At 36.2% G+C, this 25,390-nt stretch overlaps 1 protein-coding gene across 3 annotated transcripts; it reads left to right on the top strand.

Annotated features, from left to right (window-relative positions):
- The first annotated feature begins 8,898 nt into the window (after positions 1–8,898).
- On the top strand, positions 8,899–18,992 carry LOC136218706 (probable serine/threonine protein phosphatase 2A regulatory subunit B''delta). Of its 3 annotated transcripts, XM_066005768.1 has the most exons (13): positions 8,899–9,322; positions 10,012–10,254; positions 10,347–10,452; positions 10,581–10,680; positions 12,469–12,574; positions 12,691–12,781; positions 13,371–13,512; positions 13,992–14,139; positions 14,257–14,366; positions 16,797–16,953; positions 17,062–17,187; positions 17,289–17,439; positions 18,760–18,992. In XM_066005768.1, the coding sequence occupies exons 1-12, from the start codon at positions 9,167–9,169 to the stop codon at positions 17,427–17,429; spliced, it is 1,626 nt and encodes a 541-aa protein (XP_065861840.1). In that variant the 5' UTR covers positions 8,899–9,166; the 3' UTR covers positions 17,430–17,439; positions 18,760–18,992. The 3 variants fall into 3 exon arrangements, with proteins under 3 accessions (XP_065861840.1, XP_065861842.1, XP_065861841.1); XM_066005770.1 differs by lacking the exons at positions 8,899–9,322; positions 10,012–10,254; positions 10,347–10,452; positions 10,581–10,680 and adding an exon at positions 10,881–10,995; XM_066005769.1 differs by lacking the exons at positions 8,899–9,322; positions 10,012–10,254; positions 10,347–10,452; positions 10,581–10,680 and adding an exon at positions 11,891–11,940.
- The last annotated feature ends 6,398 nt before the right edge of the window (positions 18,993–25,390 follow it).

The following is a 25,390-nucleotide window of genomic DNA, read 5'->3' as shown; positions in this document are numbered from 1 at the left end:
TGAACAGCTTGCAGATATCTTCACGAAGCCATTGGGTCGTGAGCAGTTCAGCATACTAAGGGAAGCTATCGGTATGTCTAATCCTCTTCTATAAATTTCTGAGTGAAATGAATGTTGAGTGATTATATTATGCCGAGTGATTATTACATGTTGAGAAACTGTCATATGCTGAGTAGATATGAATGCTATGAAATCACTATTTGCTGAGTTGCTATATATATTGAGTGATTGCTAAATGCTGAGTTACTACACATGGTAAGAACCCCTTCTACGCTAAGCTAAGCACTCAGAACTCCAAACGTTTAGTATCTTAGATGCTGAGTAAAATAACTTGCGAAATTAATGCTTGCACACGTATTTAAGTAGCTACCTAGGATGGCGTAAGCGTAATGATTAGAAAACCAAGCGCCGAATGTGTCATTAATGTCAAAATTAAATACCGTTGATTGATTCAAAAAAAAACGAACTGCCATTCTGACCTATCAGATCAACACGCACTGGCTATAAATAGTGGATGATTTCCCACTAATCCTTCTTTATGCTTGAAACATTTCGCACTCGATCTCTCTCTCTCTCAATTCCCAAATCTTCTGAAGAACCCCTCAAAAACACCATGTCAAATGATTCCCAGAACATCTCCGGTGAGCAATACGATGACAACCGCTCCGACATCAATCCTCCTTCTCTAGCAGAGCAGGAGTATAACGAGACTTCCTCAGAATCTCATGACCAGACCCATGGTCAGCTTGACCAACCTATGGACGAGGTCAGCATCCTCAGTGAGAACCCCCAAAGTGACCAAACAACTCCTTCAAAGAAGAAGAAGAAAGAAAAGAGAAATAAGAAAACCAGGGAAAGGAAGTTCTTTCCAGTTTTCAGCAGTATCAAAAGCCTAAACGTCTATCATTCTCGATGGTTTTCCAGGAGCTTCATCGAAGAAGAAAAACCCTTCTGCGATTGGATTTCAAAGAATGAGTGGATCACCCTCTTCTCTCTTCCTGGAACAACTTACCCACAACTGGTGAAGGAATTCTACGCAAACCTACAAGTCGTTGACGATGACAATGACTATCTGGTCACTAAGGTTAAGAATAAAGAGATCACCATCACACCCTCTTACTTTGCTATCCTGCTAAAACTTAAAGCAGAAGGTGTAGAACTGCGATGCACAAATGACTATAAACGGGTCGAGTACAAAGCCGAGTTCTGTAAACCTAAAAACCACAAAGGTGAAATCTCCAGTACCGATTTGGGTCAGCCTCAAAGACAGGCACATTACAACCTGACCAACTATCTCTTCCCCAAGGCCAACACCACCTCCTCAGCCTCAAACTTCGAGCAGTGCTTCATCTGGCACATGTTAAACTACAAGCCGCTCAACATGCCCGTCTTTCTCATTGGGGCTTTTCAATGCAGCACCGGGATCCTCAGGATGGGTTCTCTCATCACCAAAATACTTCAGGATCACCAGGTCAGCTTAAAAGGAGAAATTGATGTAGATGGCACTGAAATCACCTCAGCAATCCTGTTCGGATTAGCTCACAGCCTTCCTATCAAACCTAAGAAAGGCAAGGAAACCATGGTTAAAGAAGAACCTGCTGAGTTACCTTAGAAAGGAAAGGAAGCTATGGGTGAAGAAGCACCTGCTGAGCGATCCAAGAAGGAAAGAAAGAGGAAAGTTGACCCATCCTCAACACCACAAGCCAAAAATATCAACAAGACTGTAAAGAAGATCGGGGTGGTGGTTGGTGAGAAGAAAGTTGCGCTTGCTGAGTCAGTGCAAAAGAAACCAGAGTTAGCTGAGAAAAAGAAGAAGAAAGTTGACCCTGAGGAAGAAAGTGAGGAGACTCTCGAGCAACCCCTAAAGAGGAAGAAACCTCTAGGATGACACCCTTAGAAGTTGCCCCCTTTGACTTTGTCATCACTAAGGATTCTCACTTCCTGCGAGCTTAGGAGATCGACCTAGAAAATACACCTTGTGATCAAGAGGAAGAACAAGGTTGTATTGAAGAACATGCTAGAGCTGACAAGATACATTCTGCTGAGCCTAGTAACACAGCAGCTACTGAGCAAGCTAATGAGCAAGGAGCTGAGTCTCCAATGAAGGACAAAGTTGTTGAGAACCTTTATGCTGACTTCAGACTCAACTCTTCTCCTGAGTCCCCAGAACCTACTTCTGTTGTCCCTTCTCCTCCAACCAAAAATAACAAGGGAAGTACTGAAAAATGGTTCAAGCGGAAGGCACAGAAGCCTAACTTCATAGACATTTTGGATGATGCTCCACTGAGGGACCCCATCACTGACCTAACTGGGCTTGAATTCAACTTCTTCACTATTATCACCGAGCCCACTCTAAGTCAAGTGAAGGAAAATCAAGCCTCTATTTCTCAGACTGAGGAACAAGCCGACCCAAAAGCTCCTAAGGGTCAAGTTTCTACCGACACCGCTGCTCCACCTTCAACTGAGCAAGTGCTCGAAGCTCCAGCTGCTCAACACACCGAGTTAGCAAAGGAAGATCCTCATGCTAAAGACAGTTCTGAGTTGCCTCAACCTCAAGTTTCAACTCAACTCCCGGCTGACACTGAGCAGGTTAATAATTCTGCTGATCAATCACTTCCATCTTCTACTGAGCAGTTAGTAAGCCAGTCAGCTCCTGTTGCTGGCCTCAATAATAAAAGTGCAGCTCCTAGTCAAGCTGGCACCTCTACTTCTGGGCAGCATCAAAATTCTCCATCAGCTGCTGCTAACCAGAAAACGGCTCCTAAGACTTCACAAATTCATGTTGAAGATGATCCCTACAACTTTAGATGCCTCTGAGTCAGGCCGTAGAATCATCCATTCAGCTCATGCACTTATCCAAAAGATCAATCAGTCTCAAGCCACTGCTATTGGGTCTGCTCCTACTGAGTCTACTCAACTTTCCTCCATCACGCAACTCTTGACCGAACTCAAAGGTCTTAAGGAGCTGATGAGTGTTATGACTTCTTTGCTCTCTCAATAGCCCAAGCAAGAGTTTATGGTCAAGCTGGCGGATCTTCAGCTTATGATGATTCACCACATGGACTCAATTGAAGGGAAACTCGATGCCCTATCTGCTATGAACTCATCATCGGCAACTTCTGCTGAAGTCACTCAGCATTTCACCCAGCTGACTGCTGAGCTAACCGGAGCTCGTGAACTTATCTCCTCCACTTCTCAATGCTCTATCGAACAAATTGGTGAGGCTATACGCCTACTCAACTTGAGCAAAGAAGAAATGGACACTGACCAAGTAAAGACCAATGACATTCTGCACTGCACCCGATCAACTCTTGCGCATGTTCGGAACATCAACACTCAACGTCATACGTACGATGCTTCGATGCTCTGAATGTACTATCAATCTTATGCAAGGATGACCGACTCCATTACTTGGATTGGGAAGTCACTTGAGTATTTACTCAGTATGCTCAGCGCTCATATTTAGATCCCCGCATCAAGTATGGAAGATGGCGTCCAGGTCTTTACGGGTCTTAAAGAAAGTACGAGTCAAATGCAACAGTACTCAACCATACTGACTCATGCTGTTCAAAAGGGGAAATTCTATGCTTCTGCCCCTCAGCCTGGTGATGCTGGAAAAACAGGGGAGAAAGACCAGCCAGCTGACGGAACTTAATGTCACACTCAGCAGAAGCCTCCTGGCTCAACTTCTGCTGTCCCGGGCAACCAAACTGAGCAACAAAGAACAGTCAAGACTAGCCAGCAAACCAAAACCAAAACTAATCAAGTTCAATTCAATATCAAGAAGTAGAACTAGAACTAGACTTAGCTTGAAACTTGTATTTTGTATCTGGCATGTTCTTTGTTAAGCTGGCTATCTATATACAAGCATCTATTCTATAAACTGTCTTTATATATGTGATGCTTATATGTTGTGTTTATGTGCTGACGTTTATCATATAACTACCCATTGAACAACAATCAATTAAAACTTGTGAACATAAAAATTAAACAAGTGAAATATACTCAGCGTACCTCAACTCTGATACCAAAACTTATCTAAGTATCAAAACTGAGTAATGTCAAAATGTTCCAAGTATTGACCTACTTCTGAAAGCTGACCTTAGACTCATTTCGATTAAATCTTAGAAGGTTTAGAATTGAACTAAGTCAGTAGATTTGACCCTTAGTTTCACTCGATTAGATCTTGGAAGGTTTAAAGTTGAACTAAGTCAGTAGATCCAACCCTTACGGGGGAGTATTTTCAGAAGAATAGAAAAGGTCAACTATCATGGGGGAGCATAATATTGAGTTCCTTAATAAATAATTTTGCCAACATCAAAATGGGGGAGTTTGTTGAAACACCTTTTCCACATGATTTTGATTTGACAAAATTATTTAAGTTAATCTCATGATTAAACAATTAAATTTAAGTGCTTTGATTTAATTGTACTAATAAGTTTGTTCAATGTTGAGTAAGTTAAGTAACAAGAACAGGAACTAAGAATCTATAAGAGAAAGACAAGACAAAGTCAGCGAAAGCAAGTCACACAGCAGAAGCTGAGTAGAATGCAACTCAACCTTGCGAAAGAAATGTCTTCTTCAGAAAAGCTTGAAGGCGAAGCCGCTTAGTCAAGCTGAGTAGTCGTCAAGTCAGCATCAATGATCCATCAACTTGCAAGATAAGGTCTGACAAATTTCTAAAACAAATCAGAAGCCTTGGAAATCTGTCATGAAGACCGTTTCGAGAAAGAGCATGGACCATCTGACTTTTGCTAGAAGATAAACCTGGCGTATGAAGATAAATCTGGCATAAGAAGACAAATCTGGCTCCTGTCCAAAACAGAAGACAGGATTGGCCTGCAGCTCTGAAAGCTGACCGAGTGATGACGAAAGAAGACCGTTCCCCCACAACGGCTATGTCGGAATTCAAATCATTGGCGCCCCAAAGATCATTATATAAAGGCCAATTCATCACTTGGATTAACACACAATATACAAACAGAAAAAGCAAATCTTCATCGAGTCAAAATCCAAAATAGAAGCTGTCTGAAAAGAAAAGGCAAGCTCTTACACCAAACTCCAATCATTGTGTAAAAGTCTAGATTGATTCAGTCATCTAAAGTGTTCTTTGTTGTGTTAAGAACAATTTCTTATCATTTGTAAAAGGTTAGAAGAGTGAAGCTAAGTACTCGGTTATAGTACTCAGTGGTAGAGAGAAGTTGAGTACTCGGTTATAGTATTCAGTGGTAGATAGGATTGAGTAGACGAATAGAGGACGGTACTCTTGCATACTCAGTTGCTATTGTAAAAGGTTTGTGCTCTACCTTTAAAGAGCTCAGTAGAGTATTGAAAAAGCTCGGAAGGATTCCGGGGACTGGACGTAGGCGGAGAGGCCGGACCAGGATAAGTCTGCTGAGTAACTTCTAACCCTTTCTCGTGATATATATATATATGTGTGTGTGTGTGTGTGTGTGTTGCTTGCTTAAAATTACTCAGTAAATAATCTGTACAAGCCGAAGCTGAGTAATCTGAGTGCTGAGTTGGAAACTGACTTAAGTGTTACTTCCCAACTCACAACTGAAACAGCTCTAGTCAGTATCTGATTAAAGCTGTCTCACACCACACTCAGCCTTGCTGAGCTGAAACTAAGTTAAACTATCAAACATTCAATTAAGTCAGCATTATTAAGCGAAAAAGTTATATTAGTTCCTAACCTACCCTGTAACTAATCCTATTACATTACACGGGATCAACAAAAGAGACTTAATTTTAAAGTGAACTTAAAATTTATAAAAATATGAAGATTCGGTCCAACCGTATTTACCTACCCTATTGATATTAGTTAATAAATTTATATATAGATGTATAGATATTTAATTTTAAATATAAATTGAAATATTTATTATTAAAATGTATATTCATTTTTAGATTGGCTTTATTCTGTTGTTGTGATTTTTAAACCTCAACCAACTTATATTAACAAGGCTGGAATATGATTGAATCAATCATTTATATACAATTCAGCCAGAACCCAACCTAGGACAAATCTAATTAATCTCATAATCTTTTTTTCAAATTTGTGTAATCTTCCACACAGTTTTAACTTTTATACATTATATTGCATTACAAACTTCATTCTCATCATAGTAAGCTAGAGGGTTATAACATGTCCAAACCTAACTCATCCTATTAATATTAATTATTAAATTTATATTTATTTTAAAATATAAATTTAAATTTTTATTATTAAAAAATATAAATTCTTTATTAAGTTGATATATTCAATTGGATTTGAGATTTGATTTCTAAACCCGAACTAGCCTAAATTAAATTAACAGCAGACTAAAATGGAAATGGTTTAAAGCACTTTTTGGCTCTTGATCTATCCAAAATTTGTGTGTTTGGCCTCTGACCTATTATTTGGTCACATTTGGTCCCTGACCTATCAAATTAGATAAAATTCAACTCATATTGAATGGAAAATTGACAGCAGTCAGCAATACAAAAACGACACATGGCACATAAATAAAATTAATTTTCAACTAGAGATGGCACATAAATCCTAAAAACTTTTTCTAGGGTTCCGATACAGTGCTCCGCCTCCTCATGCTCGGTCTAGTTTCAGTAGTAGTCTCAATCACAACGGACACAATAGCTTTACTCCTGACATTTCGCTTACTAGACTTAATAGATCTCCTTCTCCTGTGGTAATTGAGTGCTCAATGACTTAGTCACTGTCAGTGGCGGAACCAAGACCCCAGATGACCCGGAGCTCAAACATATCAGTAAAAAAAATTTCAAAACGTCAAAAAAAAAATCGAAATTAACCGTGCGGTTGGCGGTAAATTTTTTTAGCCTCCAACGCGTTAAAATTGTAAAAATATTTTTTTTTAGAAACTAGTATTGCACTAATAGAAAATTAAACATGTTTACTTTTTTTTAATGGGAAAGACATAATAAAAATGAATATTAAATATATTTACATTTTTTAATGGTAAAAACATATTAAAAATGAATTTAAAAGTGTTATCAAAATAAAAATAAAAAGTCCATTTAAATTAATTAATAATGGTAATATGTTTTTATAATAATTGAAAAATAAAATATGTTAGGTGTTTCTACCCTTTCCGTTCCTCCTTCTTTTCTGTTACCTTCTCTTCTTGAGGATAGGATTGGGGTCAGTCTTCCTAGACTGATCCCGGGTTAGGTTTTTGTTTGTTTGTTTTTTTTTCTTCCCTTCTTACCAAAAAAAAAAGAAAAATAAAACTAAAATAAATAAAAACTTTTTAAAAGAAAATGAGGTTGGATCAGCCATGTTCACATGCACCTTAATGACCAAATGAATTTGGTCATTCACCGTTAGATATAGGCTTATTAAATCTAAGCTTTAGGATGCTTTGAATCTCCACCCTAAGATTTTAATAGGCCTAGATCTAATGGTGAATGACCAAATACTACATGGTCATTAAGGTCCATGTGATCAGAACCGGTTAATTGTATTTTGACGGGTTGTATGCAGTTTTTTGTATGTAACTTTTATTTGTCAGACTTAAACATTATTATTTCGACAGGTTATTCGTAACTGTGTTATTTCGACGAGTTATTTGTAACTTTTATTCTGTTACTAATACAGTTACAAATAACCTGTCGAAATAATAAATGCAGATACCTTTTCAAAAAATAAAAAATTAATGCAGATATAGAAAATATAAAAGAATTTATGATTGCATTAAATGATTTTTGGTGTATTTAGAAGTTCAATGCATAATAAATATACATCTAAAAAATACAAAAGAATATTCCATTGTATTTAATGCTTATATGCAGCCCTAAGGGCTGCATATATCAAAACCGTTTAAAAAATTTAGACTTCAATTCATAAATCATAAACCCTATAAAATATATTCTAGACTTCTAATTTATAAATTCTAATCCTTAAAATATATTAAAAGTGATTTTACTAGTTTGATATAATCCAAAATGATGACTTGACATAGTTGTAAATAGGTTTTAAAATATGAATTTCTGTGTAATTTTTCATTTTTTTTAGTAATGGTGTCTGATAATATTTTGGAGAGAATTATATTAACTTTATGTAGTATTATTTTAATGTTTAAAGATAGATGTGATGGTTAAGGATGTTTGCTTCTATTTGAAAAGGTCTTATGTTCAACTCTATCCAACCTCCAGGAATTTTCACATGCACCTTAATGAGCAAGTGAATTTGCTCATTCACCGTTAGATATAGGCTTATTAAATCTAAGCCTCAGGATGCTTTGAATCTCCACCTTAGGATTCTAATAAACCTAAATCTAATGGTGAATGAGCAAATTCTACATGCCCATTAAGGTGCATGTGATTATATGCAACCCTAAGGGCTGCATATATCAAAACCGTTTTTTTTAACTAGGAGAGATAAAAAAAATTAAAAAGTAAAAAGAAATTATAGAAATTAATTTCTAATAGGTTCTTCTAAACTCGAGCTTTTCCTCTCAAATTTTACGATTTTCAATATTAGAATCGTCAAATCGATCTTCCCCCCTAACACTAAAATCTATTTCCAACTTAGAAAAACTAATAGAAATCGATTTCTGTATTTTTTTTACTTTTTACTCTCTTGTAGTTAAGAAACTTAATTTTTTGATTGTCCATATGAAAGTAAATTTTTTCCTGTTATTAGGTCGAATCCCTTAATAACGTTTGTCTCGATGAAAAGTTAAGAGTCTGATGCATAACAAATGACTCAATATGTAAAATCATTGATCTTTTAAAAAGGTAAAGTGAAACACTTAATTATGTTTTTTTTTACCTATATTTTCGTAAAATTATTTTTTTTTTTTTTTTGAAAGAAAAAACTATTTTATACTATACAATTAAAACTTTTTTATACTTCCATCTCAACGATTTGGTAGCAGGACCAATTAGCAGTGGGGTCCAAAAACCAAAAAGAGAAGGGAAAAAGTGACTCCCTCCCTCCCTCCGGTCCGGACAGTTCCTGATTGCACAGTGCATGCAATCTGCGTCTTCTATTTTCATCAATCACTTTGGCGTCACCTTTCTGGTTTCTATGTAAATCTCCATCAATACAAAGCTCTCAGCTTTCTCTTCCTCTCTTTTCTCTCCTTGTTTCTGCTCTTGCTGTTGAAGATATATTTGCGATCCGGGATTCTCTTGATTAAAGAAAATGATGAATGCGGAAGCTGCAATATCTGATTTGGCAACGTTGGACCCGGAAATGCTACAGCTTCCGGAGTTGTCACCGTTGTCATTCAAAGCCAACCCCTATCTCGCTCAGGAGCTTTTCTCCCAGTGGCTTTCTCTTCCTGATAATTACCGATTGGTTAGCCCTAAACCTTTATCGCTGCAATCGTATTCTTCTCCAATCTCCCAGTCAAGAATTTGCTTTCGTTTAAATTTATTTTTCGTATCATGATCAATTTCGATTTTTAACTTGCTACCGTATTTTAAAATGTTTGTCTGCCACTCTGATGGGATCTTTTTTTCACATGGGCTTTTGTTGGGTTGTTGCGGCTCTATAGACGATGGTATAGATTGTTTTCATTTTTGGATTTAGCTGCTTAACGCTGCTCTAAATACTGGCATTATGAAATTTCCAAATAAGAATGATTTATGGGGACAAATACTTTAAGGAATGGAAGTTATAGCGTGATTGTAATTCAAATTGTTGTTTACATAGTAGACGATATGAAGGTCTGATACAGCACTAATCCCTATGCATTGCTTATAACGTGTTTTTTTTTTCTTTATATATAAAATAAAAAAGAGAAAAAGAAAAGAATTTTAAGTGAAGAGGAGAAAAGTATAAAATGAAATTGTTAGGCTTTGAAAACAGTGGTATATATGCTTTATGTTTTCATATATTTGGAGCTCTGATGCAATCTTCAGATTTTGATTTGAGTATCTGAATTGAAGCAGTAATTCCTCTTTCATTTTTTCCCTTACATTTGTTACTTTGATGATTGACCCATTGTTGAGTTATGTCTCTTATGAAAAGTTGTTTGAACATAGGTGAAATCTATGCTTGCTGATCCAAAGACAGGAACTCCTTTGAATGCCGCGGGAAACTCCACTGCTGTGAATTCCATTTTGGGCAATTCATTACCTTCCATGTTTGCTTCTGCCAACACTCCGCCACTTTCACCACGTAGCATATCTGGTTCTCCACGTATTATGAAGCAGAGGGCTGGTCCCTCTACTTTAGGCTCTCCACTAAAACTGGTTAGTGAACCAGTAAGAGAAGTCATACCTCAGGTACTCCAAATAATTATCTTTCATAACTATATTCAGAGAGGACTTTCTTATTAACCACAGAGGGGTCTAATCCTAGTTTTTTCTACTTGCAGTTTTACTTTAAAAATGGTCGTACAGCTCCTAATGAAATGAAAGAAAAATGTTTATGTGAAATTAGTCAGCATTTCCAGGGTCATACAAATGGAATGCAAGAACATGGTTAGAATATTTTGTCCATGATTCAGAATCTACTAGTCTTTTTCAGATTCTCTTCTATACTATTCCTCACAATATTTCTTTCTTTACAGTTTTTGTATTTTTAAAATGTTTCTATCTTTCTATGGCAGATTTTAAGCCAATAACCAAGGACTTCTGCAAACTTCCATCCTTTTTCTCCAGAACTCTTTTCAGAAAGATCGACACTAAAGGCAATGGCATTGTGACAAGGTATGCAATTTCTCCATCCATCAGTCTGATTTGAAATGCAAATAGATAGGTTCTGCTGCTTAGATGACTGAAAGTTAAGGTTTCTGTGGTTATTTAGGTGGTTCATTCAATTATTTAATATCAATCTTACTTGAACTTAAGTTTGTCATGTAAAAGGAATTGTAATAGTTGTAGGTTGGTTGCTTTCTCATAAACATGCAATGACGGATCAGAAGAGCTGTCTTTCTGACTTGGCCCAATGAATAGCTTTCTCTGCTTTCAAGTACCGTAAGCCGGAAATGAGCTCCTGGAGTCTCTCGTTGCATTTAGTGGCTGGTGAATCCCTTTTTTTTTCTTCCATGAAGATTGAGAAAACCGGATTGCTTTATATTTCCTCCGAATGTTTTTATAAGGTCATGAAAAGGGTAGAGTGAAGAGAGAATTTTTTTTTTTTTAATCAATTGCCTATGTTTCTTTAAGCTGAATGATAGAGTTATGAAAAAGTTCTGCTGTTAAATTATATCTGGAGATATTTTTTATGCTTCTGGATGGTCTACTTTTATAGTTATCAGCCCTTCATGAATCTCTAGCCCCTCCCCTCTTCTTACAATCCACATTGGGTTTAAGGTAGCTTGTATTCCTCTGAACACCCTTGTTGAGTTATGCAGTTTCAGATTAGCAGACAATTTTTCTTTTTGGATGGAAGAATTACTCATGAACTCCTTGCTTTCACTTCCATTATTTCCTTTCATAAAGGGTTGTTTCTGACTTTTTTGGATCCTTGAAGGATATTCTGAAGGTTCAGTGCTGTTATTAGATGGAAGGATTGAACCATCCTCTCTTTCAGTTGTTTGCTGAAGCATAATGATGCAGTAGTGCAGTGGTCTCAGAAAGCTTACTGCAACAATATAGTGCAGAACAAGTTAATAAAATCCATGCGCTTATTGTTCTTGTTAATGTGTGAACAAATTTATTTTCTCTTAGCTAGTTGTTAGCTACTCTCTTGTGGTAATTGCAATCCTCAGTTTTTGGCCTGACCTCAATTAGTAATCAAGTAAGTGAGAAAATCAAAAGAATATAGTTTATTATAAGGAGATATGTTTGCATTATTGGACATGATGTTCTACTTTTCTTTTTTTTCACGTCATCCATTTAAAGATGCGTGCTAATTTCCTGTTCGTGAACTAAAATATTCTGCCTCTGGTTTGACAATTTCATTTTTGTTTTTCAGATCCCCCATTTGGGAATTTCTTTTTCCCTGCTGCAAAGTTCATGCATGCTGTATGTAATTTATGTGCACCTCTTAGTTTTAACCTCTGAAGCACAGTGGATCTAATACAATGTCTTGAATGCATGCATCCCCCCACCCCCCTCCCTCCACGCCCACAAACCCACCCACCCACCCAAGAGAGATCCTGTTCTGACAGTCGTTGAAGCTATTCTTGAATTCCTATACACACAGACATAAGCATAGATATATGCATTTGAAGTCATATGTTTGTGCATACAGAGTCAGCCACTAATAGATTTGCTTAAGCTTCTGTTAGAAAGTAAAGCCTTCGAAGTTGTGGAAATGACATATTAGACCAATTCCCTTTCAGAGTTTTTGTTAACTCTTTTGTTTATAAAAAGCTATCGCAGTCCTGAATAAACATAAGCTTGCAAGCACATGCTAATAAAACATAATGAGCTATACTTTAGATATCCCAATTTTGAGATTATACATTGCTTCAACAACTATTTATATAAGCAATACTGAACTGAACTTCTATTTGTGTTTTTCTTATTTCTCTCTGTCATGTACTGTAGAGACGAATTCATTGATTATTGGATGAGAGGCAACTTCTTGACCATGGACTTCCCAACTAAAATTTACACCGTTCTAAAGCAACCGGACCGTGGATATCTTGCTCAGGTTTGTGCTATATTGAAGGCATCATTCTCGCCATCCTACTATAGTAGTATTTTGTGTTGTATAATTTATCATCTGCATGAATCTTGATATTTCTAAATTCTATCTCCTAAACATAGGATGACTTCAGATCTATTTTACGAGAACTTTTGGCAACTCATCCAGGGTTGGAGTTTTTGCAGAGTACCCCAGAATTTCAAGAAAGATATGGTATGATTATTATTGGTTAGCCCAATAGATTTCATTTAATCATGTACTGCTTTCATACGTAATTGTTGTTTATAGATGGATAAGAGGAGATGAGCAGAATTGTTGTTGATGTTTGGTCTTCTGGATAGTGAATACAGAGCATAAGCTAAAATATGCATGAATATGTGAGCTTAGTAGTGAAGGACACATATTTCTTCTCTAAGTATGTCAGCATTCTTCACATTGTTTACTTATAATCATGCTTATTACATGTTATTCTTGAGATACTTGTTTACTCCCTCTTGTCATTAGTGTTTTTATGCGTTGTTAATATTATTGTGGCAACTATAAACTGATGTTATTATGTGCCCAGTCTCTTTTTTTAAATTCTCTGTAAGTGATTTGATTGCATATCATATTATCATTTGTGCTCTCCTATATATTAAATTTTATTAAGATCCTTGAATCTATTAAATTGGATTCAGCCTGCTGATTTGGAAACAAACATCTATTTTAAGACAATGTCTCATTGTTGGTTTTAGAATTATCCCATAATGAATTGCATGTCGTTGTAAACCTATTAATTTTAACTTTTGTTACAATGGAACAGCTGAGACGGTCACCTACAGAATATTTTACCATATTAACAGATTGGGAACTGGCCACCTTACTCTCAGGGAATTGAAACGTGGGAACCTAACTGCTGCATTGCAGCATGTAGATGAGGAGGAAGACATAAATAAAGTTTTAAGGTATGCCTTTGGATAAAGACTGTTTTTGCTGAGCTGTTGGTAACAAGATTTATTATGATAAGGCGTGCTTTATTTTATTACCACATCTGCTCAGTACTATCTATTTAATGGGAAATTTGAGTCCAAATTTCTTTTTTTAGTTGTACAACCTCCAAGGCTGGCAGCAGGCTGCTCTAAGTTTGGCACTCCTAAAAGATCATAAACAGTAGAGCACCCCCTGTAAATTTTTTTATATTTTTTTTGTGTGCAGTAATCAGCTTGACAAACACTTGTTTATTATTTGTTGATCCCAGCTTGTTTATTCTTTAATATCATATTTAAACCTAGGAGAAGAAGACCCTTTTTTGCTTGATTTTGAGACTAGGAAAATGTCTAATGTTTCATTGAACTTTATATTCAAGTCTTTTTCGAAATTGTTCTGAAGTAGCTTTTTCTCTTTTCTTTCTTTTTTTTTTTTTTTTTGAATGAAATCAATTCAGATACTTTTCTTATGAGCACTTCTATGTAATATACTGCAAATTCTGGGAGCTTGACACCGACCATGACTTTTTTATTGACAAAGAGAACCTCATCAGATACGGCAACCATGCTCTTACCTACAGGATCGTTGATAGAATTTTTTCTCAGGTTTGTATTTTTAACTTCTTGTTTGGTGTAATCCATTGGAATTCTCAGTAGAATATCTGCTTTACCAAATAACGATTCAACTTTTTTTATGTCATTAGTATTTGAACATTATTTCAGTTACCAAGAAAATTTACTAGCAAGGTTGAAGGGAAGATGGGTTATGAGGATTTTGTCTACTTCATACTGTCAGAGGAGGACAAGTCTTCTGAAACTGGCCTGGAGTACTGGTAACCTTTCTTTCTTTGGGCAAAATAAGGTTTATAAACATCTGCACTATTACATCTCTGTCAATCAGAATTGAATTCTTGGTAATTCATTTAACTAGCAAGTTTTGATGTAATGAACTTCACATGTTTTCTTTTTCTTTCTGAAATTAGCTGTCGTAGTTGAAGTCATACCCTTCCTCCCACTGTTAGTTAAGTTTAGTATTCCTGTTTATCTTGTGCTCTGCATACAACCTTGCGATCTGTTTGTTTGCTTTAAAATGGCCAAGGGTGGTATAACCGCTAAGCGTGCATGTTTGGATGATATATCATACCTGTTTTGGAAGAATTGACTAATAAGTAAAGCAAGTAATGTATATTTTGGAAGGATTGTCTAATAAGTAAGGCGAGTAGTTATACGTATGATATTAACCTCAGACCTCAGTAGTCAGAATTGCATCTTGAGAATACATTTTCCTTTAATATGTAATGAGAGACGTCTGTTCAGTTAGATCTAATCTAAGAATTTTCAAAGAGGACTCTTATCGTCAGAGCAAGTTTCTTATGCTCTATGGTTGGAATTTCTAGACTACTAAGGTTTATTGAGAACAACTTATGAGCTTGGGGCTCGGAGCGTATTTCTTTTAGGAAAAAAGCATCCTGAGGCCCCTGATCTTTTCGATTTTTATGCACTGAGGATTGATTTTGATTTTGTCACATTGGTTCTTCAATTAATTATAATCACATGTTGAAGCCCTGAGCAACGAGATAGCTAGCTGTGCACGTAAAGAATAGTTACAAATGTGTGGCCTACTTCATTTGACTTTGAATTGGCATTTTTTTAACAGTTGAAAAAAAATATTCTTTTATAGAATATATAATTTCACACGCAAATGAATAGGATACATACATTTTTAACCTTTTTATGTTCACAACTAACTATCTTGTTACCTATGATCTCAATGTGAGATAATTGAATGAGAGCTCAATGTGACCAAATTAAAAATGAATTCTCAATGCATAAAGATCAGACAGGTAAGGGGGATCAAGATGCTTTTTTCCTTTCTTTTACTAGAAGGATGACAGGTTCTTTTGTTACTCCTCTCCATCATCTTGGCAGTACTTGAGAGTATTTTAGAAGGGTTAAAGTGCAATTTAGCCCCCAACGGATATTGGGATTGACAATTTAGCCCTTAACTTTTTATTAATTGTGCCCCTAATGTTTGCCCGAAAACTCAATGTTGTCCCTAACGTTTGTCCCAAAATTTAATGATCCCCCTAACACCTTCGTTTTCTGTTAAATTTTTTTATCATTTAAGTATGCTAGTGGCCATGTCAAGAGATTTTCTTATCCAAATTTGCGTATGAACACAAACTATGCACAACATAACATGATGAAGATCATCTACCATTTCTTTGGAGCGGTAAAAGAAAATAATTGAAAATTTGATGTTAATGTATAATTGATTATTATAAACTTGAAATTTTAATCTATTTTCTCTTTTGTTTATATCCTTGTATAAGGGGGTTAAACCCCCTTTTGGGGGCCTTTTAAGGGAATGATTCCCAACATGGTAATGGTCGGGAAATAATTCCTATGGAGGGGCTGTTTTTAACTCTGTAATTAAAAACAGCCCCATTATGGCGGGTCCACCACCATAGTGGGGCTGTCTCCAAAAGAATAATTTCCCAACTATTACCAAGTTGGGAACAATTCCCTTAAAGTGCTCATTTTTCGGGTTTAACCCTGTATAAGGAACAAAAAGGTCACAAAAGGTAATAGATATCAAGGGGAATACATAAAATTAAATAAGTTTAGTGCTAGATACAAACTATACATACATATTATGATTAATTACTCTATGTGATACTTTAATTATTATTATTATTTTTACATAAGAAAAAACAATTTTCATTCCAAATCTTTTCAAAGTACATCATGAAGAGACCAAGGGTCTTCCAGCTACAAAAAGGGTTTTCATGACTAGCATGCTTACATGCATAGTTTGAATGGAAAAGGAGGGTTAGGGACAACATTGAATTTTGGGCAGACTTTAAGGGCATGATTAATAAAATGATAACATTAGGGGCTAAATTACCTTAAGCTTATTGTAAAATATAGGAAAAGGATGTGATGAAAGCTGTTGAGTATATGGCACTGCATGTTTCAATGTCTCTTAATTTTATTATCTAGTTTTATTTTTGGGGATTTTTTTTTCACTCTTTTTAGTGATGAAACAAATATAAATTCTGGAAATCTTGTACTTTTTCTGCTGCTATCTCATCAATTATCTAATTGTTCTGCTCTTTGTATGGAGGAATCCAACAGGATGTTGTGATCTCTTCAATTGTGAGCTTTGAATTGAATCTGGATGTCATTACATTAGCTTGATATCTTTTTTTTTTGTTTGCTACATTACAATGTCTTATGTTCAATCAGAATGTTTGGTTCAGGTTTAAATGCATTGATTTGGATGGCAATGGAGTTCTCACGTCAAATGAAATGCAGTTCTTTTATGAAGAGCAATTGCATCGGATGGAATGCATGGCCCAGGAGCCAGTTCTGTTTGAGGATATATTGTGCCAAATGTTTGACATGATTAGAGCAGAGGTCTCTCCTGGAGTCTTGTTAATAACTCACTTTGTGACTGGATTTTCTCTATTTATATTGGATATGCTCTAGCTGACAGTGGGTGGCCGATGATGTGTTTTTTTACAGAATGACGGTTACATCACACTACATGACATGAGAAACTCAAAACTTTCTGGAAACGTTTTCAACATTCTTTTCAACCTTAATAAATTTATTTCTTTTGAGAGTCGTGATCCTTTTCTCATTCGGCAGGTAAGTGCTGGGTTCATAACTTTTGTTGATTACTTGGTCAGTATTAGCAGCTGAGTTGTGCTAGTTTGTCTCTGGGCTTGCTGATTACTTGATTGTGTTAGGAACGTGAGAATCCAACTTTGACAGAGTGGGATCGTTTTGCACATAGAGAATATATAAGGTTATCTATGGAAGAAGATGGTGAAGATGCTTCAAATGGAAGTGCAGATATCTGGGATGAATCTTTTGAGGCTCCATTTTGAAATTAGTAAGGTATACGCTTCAAAAGTGCATTTTCCAATTATAATAGGTAAAAGGTTTAATACATCAGGCCCTGAACTTTGGAGATATCTTGTTAGTTTCTTGAAATTGCATAAAATGTCTCATTAGCCCCTAGTCCACATGGCAGAACAAGGAAATATTATTGTACCCACTTCAAGGGGTCAATAGGTCACTTCAAGCAAGTTTAGGGGGCCAATAGGTATATTATAAGTAAGTTCAAGGCTAATGAGGCATCTCCAAAGTTCAATGGGCCAATTGGATAATCTGGACAAGTACAGGGGGCCAGATGTATTAAGCCTAGGTAAAACACTAGATGTTTACAACACTATGATTTTGATAGGCAGAATGCATAGAATGAAATCATTATCCCTTTTTGGAAATCTATGGGTTAATTACTTTCGGCTTCCCTGGACTTTTCGGCAAGTTTTAGAATTGCCATACGTTTTTAGTTTTTGTCATGAAACTCTTTGTACATCAACTTGAGCAATTTGGCTAACCATGAACAAGTTCAATGCCAAAATGTACAGGTAAAATTAGCAAAATCTTTTTTTTTATTATTATTTTATAATATTTGTAACAAACATTTAATTTACTAATATGACGTGGCCCTTGTGTAAATTTATGCACCCAAATTGTTAATATTCTGAGCAAATTCATTATTTTGAAAGTTAAAATGAAGAGAATGGAGTTATGTGCCAAATCAAAACTTTATTCAAATTCTGAAATTGATGATAAAGTTTAGGGGCACCAGGTGTGAATAAATCAAACTCATACCAGAAGGGTAAGTTCTCAGTAATTGCTAGCTTTTAACATGTTCCAAGGAAAAAACACAGGAAAATTTGAGGGGATTCTTTTTGGACGGTCAACAAGTGCAGGATTAGGGACATTGTTTTCATGCACAGAATGTGATTTTCTCTCTATTTCTTAGGATCTGATACAGAAAATCAGGGTAAATGACATCCATGGGCCCTCAACTTTGCATTTACTTTCATTATGACCCCTTGAACTTCAAAACTGGACATTATGAACTTTGCACGTTAGTTGCTAACATAATGTTCTCTTTCACCGTTGATCAAGATGACCACTTCAATAATATGTATCCCTTCATTGTAAAGCTGATGGAAACGATATTCTAAGCAACTTTGGTTTTGGTTTTGAGGCCATTTATCTATTGTTTGATTAGGAGAGAGAAGCTATGAAGAGAGAGAGTGTTTGAGGTCTTCTTTGCTTGCAGTGCATCAGAATGTTTCTAAGCTTATCCTATAGTATAATGTAGTGACTGAGTAGGAAATGATTTTGATTGTATTGCAGGTGAAGAATTTGTGGTTTAAATTTGGGTTGGATGACAGCTTATAGCTCAGAATACAGTACGGCAAATAAGAGTAGGGTAAATTGCTCTCCACGGATTCATACTTAAAAGTAGCTCAAAGTAATAATGGCAGCCGAAATTTTGTTTGTAAAGAGTAAATATCGGTTGCTCCTTTTTCTGTATATTTTTCTTGTAGTAATTGGATGTTTTCAATATTTAAGTTATATTTATTTTTCATCGTTGAGTTATATAGGCAGCGAAATAATACAGATTTCCCCCCAGTCTTTGTTTCATTTATAAGTATCAAAGTGCATATTATATTATAGAAATCTTGGGTTTGGTTTTATGAAGGGAAATCAAATGGAGCTTGTAATGTAATGTATAAACTGTTGATTGGGCATTTCCTCTGCGAGCGAACAGGTTACAAATTAGCAAAAAAGCAAAAAAGAAGACTATCCAGATCTTTCCAATTTCCATTGGCTTAAAGCACTTTTTAATCCCTCATCTATCCAAAATTTGTGTATTTGGTCCCTAACCTATTATTTAGTCATATTTGGTTCCTGATTTATCAAATTAGATAAAATCCAACCCATATTGAATGGAAAATTAACAGTAGTAACTAATATAAAAATGACATATAAATTAATTTTCACCTAGATAAAATGACATGACAACAGTAAAAAAAAAAAAAATCCTAAAAACTTTTTCAAACATCGTTCAGTTTAACTCTAGGGATAATTTCGACTTCTGCAGCTCCATCAATTTCTTCCATCCTTCGCACTTCTTCTAACTACAGCAATTCTTTCGAATTCTGCAACTTATCTAAATAAGTAAATCACCCCAACAAAACTATAAAAAGCTTCAAAACCCTTCCAAAACAAGTGCAAAGATTACCAAATTAGATCTTCAATCTCATATATTCGTGCAAAAATAAACTTGAAGACCATTAAAATTATATAGACATATGGGTTCACTTTCCAGTTCATTTTTCACAGTTTGTTCATAATATAATCCAACCTATAATAAAGATTTGAAATCACTAAAAAAAAAAAAAAAGGATGTAATATTAGCACCCAACTTCATCTGGGAATTCAAGAGCACGGTGACCAGGGGCGGAACCAAGGGGGGTTGGGGTGGGCTCGAGCCCCGGCAGGCTTTTTGGGTCAATTACATGAATATCATAATTAACTATAAAATTACAACTATGTCATATCACCAAATTTAATTCTTAATATGTCATTATTTTCTATATATTATGACTATCATTTAAAAAACGGTTTTGATATATGCAGCCCTTAGGGCTGCATATAAGCATTAAATACAATAGGATATTCTTTTGTATTTTCAAGATGTATATTTATTATGCATTGAACTTCTAAATACACCAAAATACAAAAAAATATCCTATTGTATTTAATGCTTATATGCAGCCCTAAGGGCTGCATATATCAAAATCAAATCATTTAATGCAATCGTAAATTCTTTTATATTTTTTATATCTGCATTAATTTTTTATTTTTTCAAAAGATATCTGTATTTATTATTTCGACAGGTTATTTGTAACTGTGTTAGTAACAGAATAAAAGTTACAAATAACCTGTCGAAATAACACAGTTACAAATAACATGTCGAAATGATAATATTTTTTGAAAAGATATTTGCATTTATTATATATTGAACTTCTAACGTTTTCTAAAAAGTGCAGATTTACTCGTAACTATGAATTTGTGTAATTTTACACTTAACAATGTCAAGTAAATTCAATTTTATCCTTACACAACAGAAAATTTGAACTTCCTGATTTGACAGTTATTTGACTATCACATCAGATATTTCAAAGAAGTTCGTCGATAAAATAAAGCAGTTAATTGTATTTTGACGGGTTGTATGCAGTTTTTTGTGTGTAACTTTTATTTGTCAGACTTACAGGTTATTCGTAACTGTGTTATTTCGACGAGTTATTTGTAACTTTTATTCTGTTACTAACACAGTTACAAATAACCTGTCGAAATAATAAATGCAGATATCTTTTCAAAAAATAAAAAATAAAAAATTAATGCAGATATAGAAAATATAAAAGAATTTATGATTGCATTAAATGATTTTTGGTGTATTTAGAAGTTCAATGCATAATAAATATACATCTAAAAAATACAAAAGAATATTTCATTGTATTTAATGCTTATATGCAGCCCTAAGGGCTGCATATATCAAAACCGTTAAAAAAAATTCTTGTTTCTATTTGTCCATGTCAACAAGTCGAATCGCTTTAACGATGTATACAGTCCAAACTCGATGGAAAAGTTAAATAATGATCTGATCCATAACAGAATCAGTGATCAATGACTCAATGTGGAAAAATAATTGATTATGGACTTTATCCTTAAAACATGCAAAATTTAGAGACTTAATTATACTTTTTGTCAAAATGAAATTTAAAAGAATACCCGTGATAAATTTGGCATGAAAATATAAATGCTCTCGAAATAATTGTATAAACTGTATAAAAAAGTTTTATGAAAATGAAATTTAAAAGAATATCCGTGATTAATTTGGGATGAAAATATAAATGCTCTTGGAGTAACCATTAACTGCTATATATGTAGTTAAAAATTGTTGATGAAGGCTGATAAAAAATAAAGTTAGAGAGAAAAATAAAAAATAAAAGGAAATTATGACATGGTGTGATAAGGAATGGAGGCTGTGGCAATTTCGTAAGTAAATGGAAATTCTAAAAAAACGTGCGGGGACATCATGGTAATTTTACAGGCTTGTATAAATATCCCTCTGGAACAAATGGTACATTCACTCGGAACAAATTGTATATTTAGTTGGAACAAATAATACAGTTAACAAATGGTACATTCACTCAAAACAAATCGTACATTTAGTTGGAACAAATAATACAGTTACATGGAACAAGTGGTACAGTTAGTTAGAATACAGAGTACAGTCATTTTAAATAATTAGTGTAAGAAAATTGAAGCTAGAACAAACAGAAATTGATCTATAGTGATGAAAACCTCGTTCAAATAAATCTTAGAAAATTGGTGAAGAAACTAGATAATAAAATCAGTGATTTGTGTGAGCTGAGGAGAAGAACGTCGATCGATAATGGTGAATTGGAGAGTTCTCGCATATCTGCTTTTTCTTAGCCAGGGAAAATCATAATCTAGGTTTCCCCGCTATCCAGGAAGAAGAAAAATGGAGGTATCTATGCCTAAGGTGCTTACTGTCTGGTTCTAGGTTTTGGGTGGTACCAATTGGTTTGATTCAGCACCATCAGCTCTCTCATATACAGCTGCTGAATAAATGGACATCAGATTCTTCAGTGGCAAGAGCAGTATCAAAAAGCAATCCAATGACAACATTCGACAGGGCTAAAAGCCAACTGACGACCATTTGGCAGAGCATCCATTGCCGAATTACGAACCGCTCAAGACCCATTTTCTAGATGAAGATATTATTTATCGGGAAGAAGGAGAAAAGTTCGACGAAGGCGACGACGCTTGGACCATGTATTTCGACGGTGCGGCAAAGAAGAACGGAAGTGGCGTAGGGGCAATCCTTTTGTCCCCTCTTTCCCACAAGCGGCTACGAAATTCTTTCCTTAGCAAAACTATGTAGTTTTATTATGTCACACTATAAGCTCATTGTCACACCATAAGCCATTGTCACACCAAATCTCATATATATATATATATATATATATATATATATATATATATATATATGTGTGGTAAGAAAGGAAGGCTCACAGCTCAGGAACAAAGGAAAAGCTAAAAAATAATTAAGAACGAATAAATCTACTTAACATCGAGCCTCTGCCATCAGATGACAAGTTTTCTTAGAGGTCTGCAGGAGGTGCATCAAACTCATGATGACCCAGAGAACAAGAACCTGCAAAGTTCGCCAAACAATCAGCGGTACGATTACCCTCCCTATAAGTGTGACAAAAAATGACAGACCAATCTCTATCCCGGAGCTCTTGGCAACAGTGCACAAGCCGGCCGTAGGGGTGATGTAGCTCCAGCTTCCTAGTCATTATGTCAAGAACAATCCTTGAGTCTAATTCCATAAAGACTTTCCTGAAACCTTTCTCCCAAGCAAGCCGTAGACCGAAGTGAAGTCCCCAAAGCTTCGCAAGTGTAACTGTACAATATCCGATATTAACACCAAAACCACATATCCAGGTTCCGCGCTCATCACGAATTAAACCCCCAGCCGAGGCAGGCTCTAGGTTTCCCTTATAAGCACCATCGGTATTGACTTTGACCCAACCCATGTCCGGGGGCAAGTACCGAATCCAAATACAATGTTGAACCCCTGCCACGCCCACGTGCTCTAAGTTGCAAGCCTGCTGATATTCCGCACAGAAACGGTGGATCCAATCTGAGCAACTCCACGAACGAGCTACCCCTTCAAACAGGAAGAGGTTTCTCCACCTCCAAATCCACCATAGACCAAAGGCAAAGACTGTCGACCACTCAAACTGACTGGTTCTGAGGGAGCAAGCTAGATTATCCTAGAGCCAAACTGCCAGGGGCACATGAAAAAAGTCTAGACGACACTACCGTGGGAGAAACTGATCCCAAACCTCCTGAGCCACCCTAAGATCCCTCACAGATGCAATTCTCTATTGTCTTCCTAACAATACAAACAAGCCCGTGATACGGCTAAATGTCTAACGACGCGATTATAATTGCAAAGCAATCCATCATGCGTCATGATCCAAAGGAAAACATTCAGCTTTTGTGAAATTTTCAAACGCCAAAGCCCTTTCCAAAATTCTTTTGAAAACGAATTGTTGATTTTCTATTGAAAGAACTCATAGCCCGAAGCCACTGAATACGCCCCTACAGGTGATGCTAGCCAGAACCATTGGTCCTCAACATCGCACTCAGGATTGACGGAATATGTCGCGAGCTGCTGAAGTTTTTCATCAGGTAGCAGGTCCTGCAAAATTTCCCAGCGCCAAGAATTTCACCTATCATCCCATAGCTGGTCAACTCTGCAATCAACCGAGACTTCATACGCAAAAGACAAACTATATGCCAGTGGGGTCGAATCACCGCACCAACGGTCTCTCTAAAAGTTAGTGCTTCGGCCATTGTAGATTAAGTTTGCAATCCCACATTCCAGGACTGAATAACCAGCCACTATAGCCCGCCAAGTACTTGACGTTGCAGCCTGGCACTTAAACAGATCCAACCCCTTTCTTCCACCCCCATATTTAGAGCGCATCACTTGCACCCAAATCGACCCAGGATTAGTTAAAATGTTCTAGCTAAGCCGAGCTAGCATAGCAAGATTAACATGGCCCATATTTCTGACCCCAAGACCACCCTCCGACTTCTTCTCGCAAACCAAAGCCCAGTTCACCAAGTGAATCTTTCGTTATCTCGCAGACGAACCCCAAATAAAGCCTCGATTTAGCTTATCCAATTTGTTACAAATATTCCGGGGGAGCAGAGCAGTTTGCATGGAAAATTTTAGGATGGCACACATGACGGGTTTGACCAAGGTTAAGCTCCCTACAAGACCAGTCACTTGGTTTTCCAACCAACAAGTTTAGCATGGACCCTATCCAAAACATAACCATAAGTATCTTTCGAAGCCCGCTCATGAACAATAGGCATCCCCAAATATCGGCCCAGTTCAGTAGTTTTAGCAATTCTGAGAATATTACAAACTCTCTGACACACAAGCTCATTTGTATTAGCAGAATAGAAAACACGGGATTTAGTAAGGCTAACCTTCTGCCCTGAACAGTCGGAGAACTCACAAAAAATCTCATAGATCAGATATGTCTGTTCCTTAGAAGCTTCCGCCATTAGGACAATGTCATCCGCGAAAAAGATATGGGATAAGGCAGGGCCTCTTTGAGATAACTGCACTGTCTTCCAGCTTCTCTAGTGAACCGCATCCGTAATCAAGTGACCAAATCTTTCTAAACAAAGATAAAAAAAAAGATAGGGGGACAGAGGGGCACCTTGTCTAACCCCTCTCGATGGGGTAAAAGGGCTCAGCAGTTCCCCATTCCATAGGACCCGTATTCTAGGCCCCAAAACGTAAGCCATAATGAGCTTAATGAGATTCTCCTCCAGCACCAAGACCCTGAGCGTATCTTGTAAAAAACCTGAGGAGAAAGCTTTTTCTAGGTCAAGCTTTAAAACCATAGACCCACGATGACCTTTATTCCTTTTTGAGAGAGTGGATTGTTTCCTACAAAAGAATAATATTATCCGAGATCTGTCTTCCAGGCACAAAGCTGCTCTATGTGGGGCCAATAATAAAGCGGAGAAACGGTTTCAAGAAATTCACGATGCATTTGGTAACAACTTTATACCTAACATTGCACATGATTATAGGACGAAACTAGGATATCTGCTATGGCGAATCAGTTTTCGGAATGACTGTGAGAAAAGTATCATTCCAATCAACCGATATAACACCCGAGAGCAGGGCCTTAAAAGCTGATTCTATGAATTGATGACCAATGAGAGACCATAAGCATTGGAAAAACATAGCTTGGAAGCCGTCAGGGCCAGGAGCCTTGAATTGGCCCATATCAAACAAGGAAGTCCGAACAGAATCCTTAATAAAGAGGTGAGCAAGCTGGCACATCGCAGC

Source organism: Euphorbia lathyris, chromosome 2 (genome assembly GCF_963576675.1).
Source record: "Euphorbia lathyris chromosome 2, ddEupLath1.1, whole genome shotgun sequence".
Taxonomy (NCBI): Eukaryota; Viridiplantae; Streptophyta; class Magnoliopsida; order Malpighiales; family Euphorbiaceae; genus Euphorbia; species Euphorbia lathyris.
Note: the sequence above shows the minus strand (reverse complement) of the source record. Positions and strands in the feature narration are given on the sequence as shown.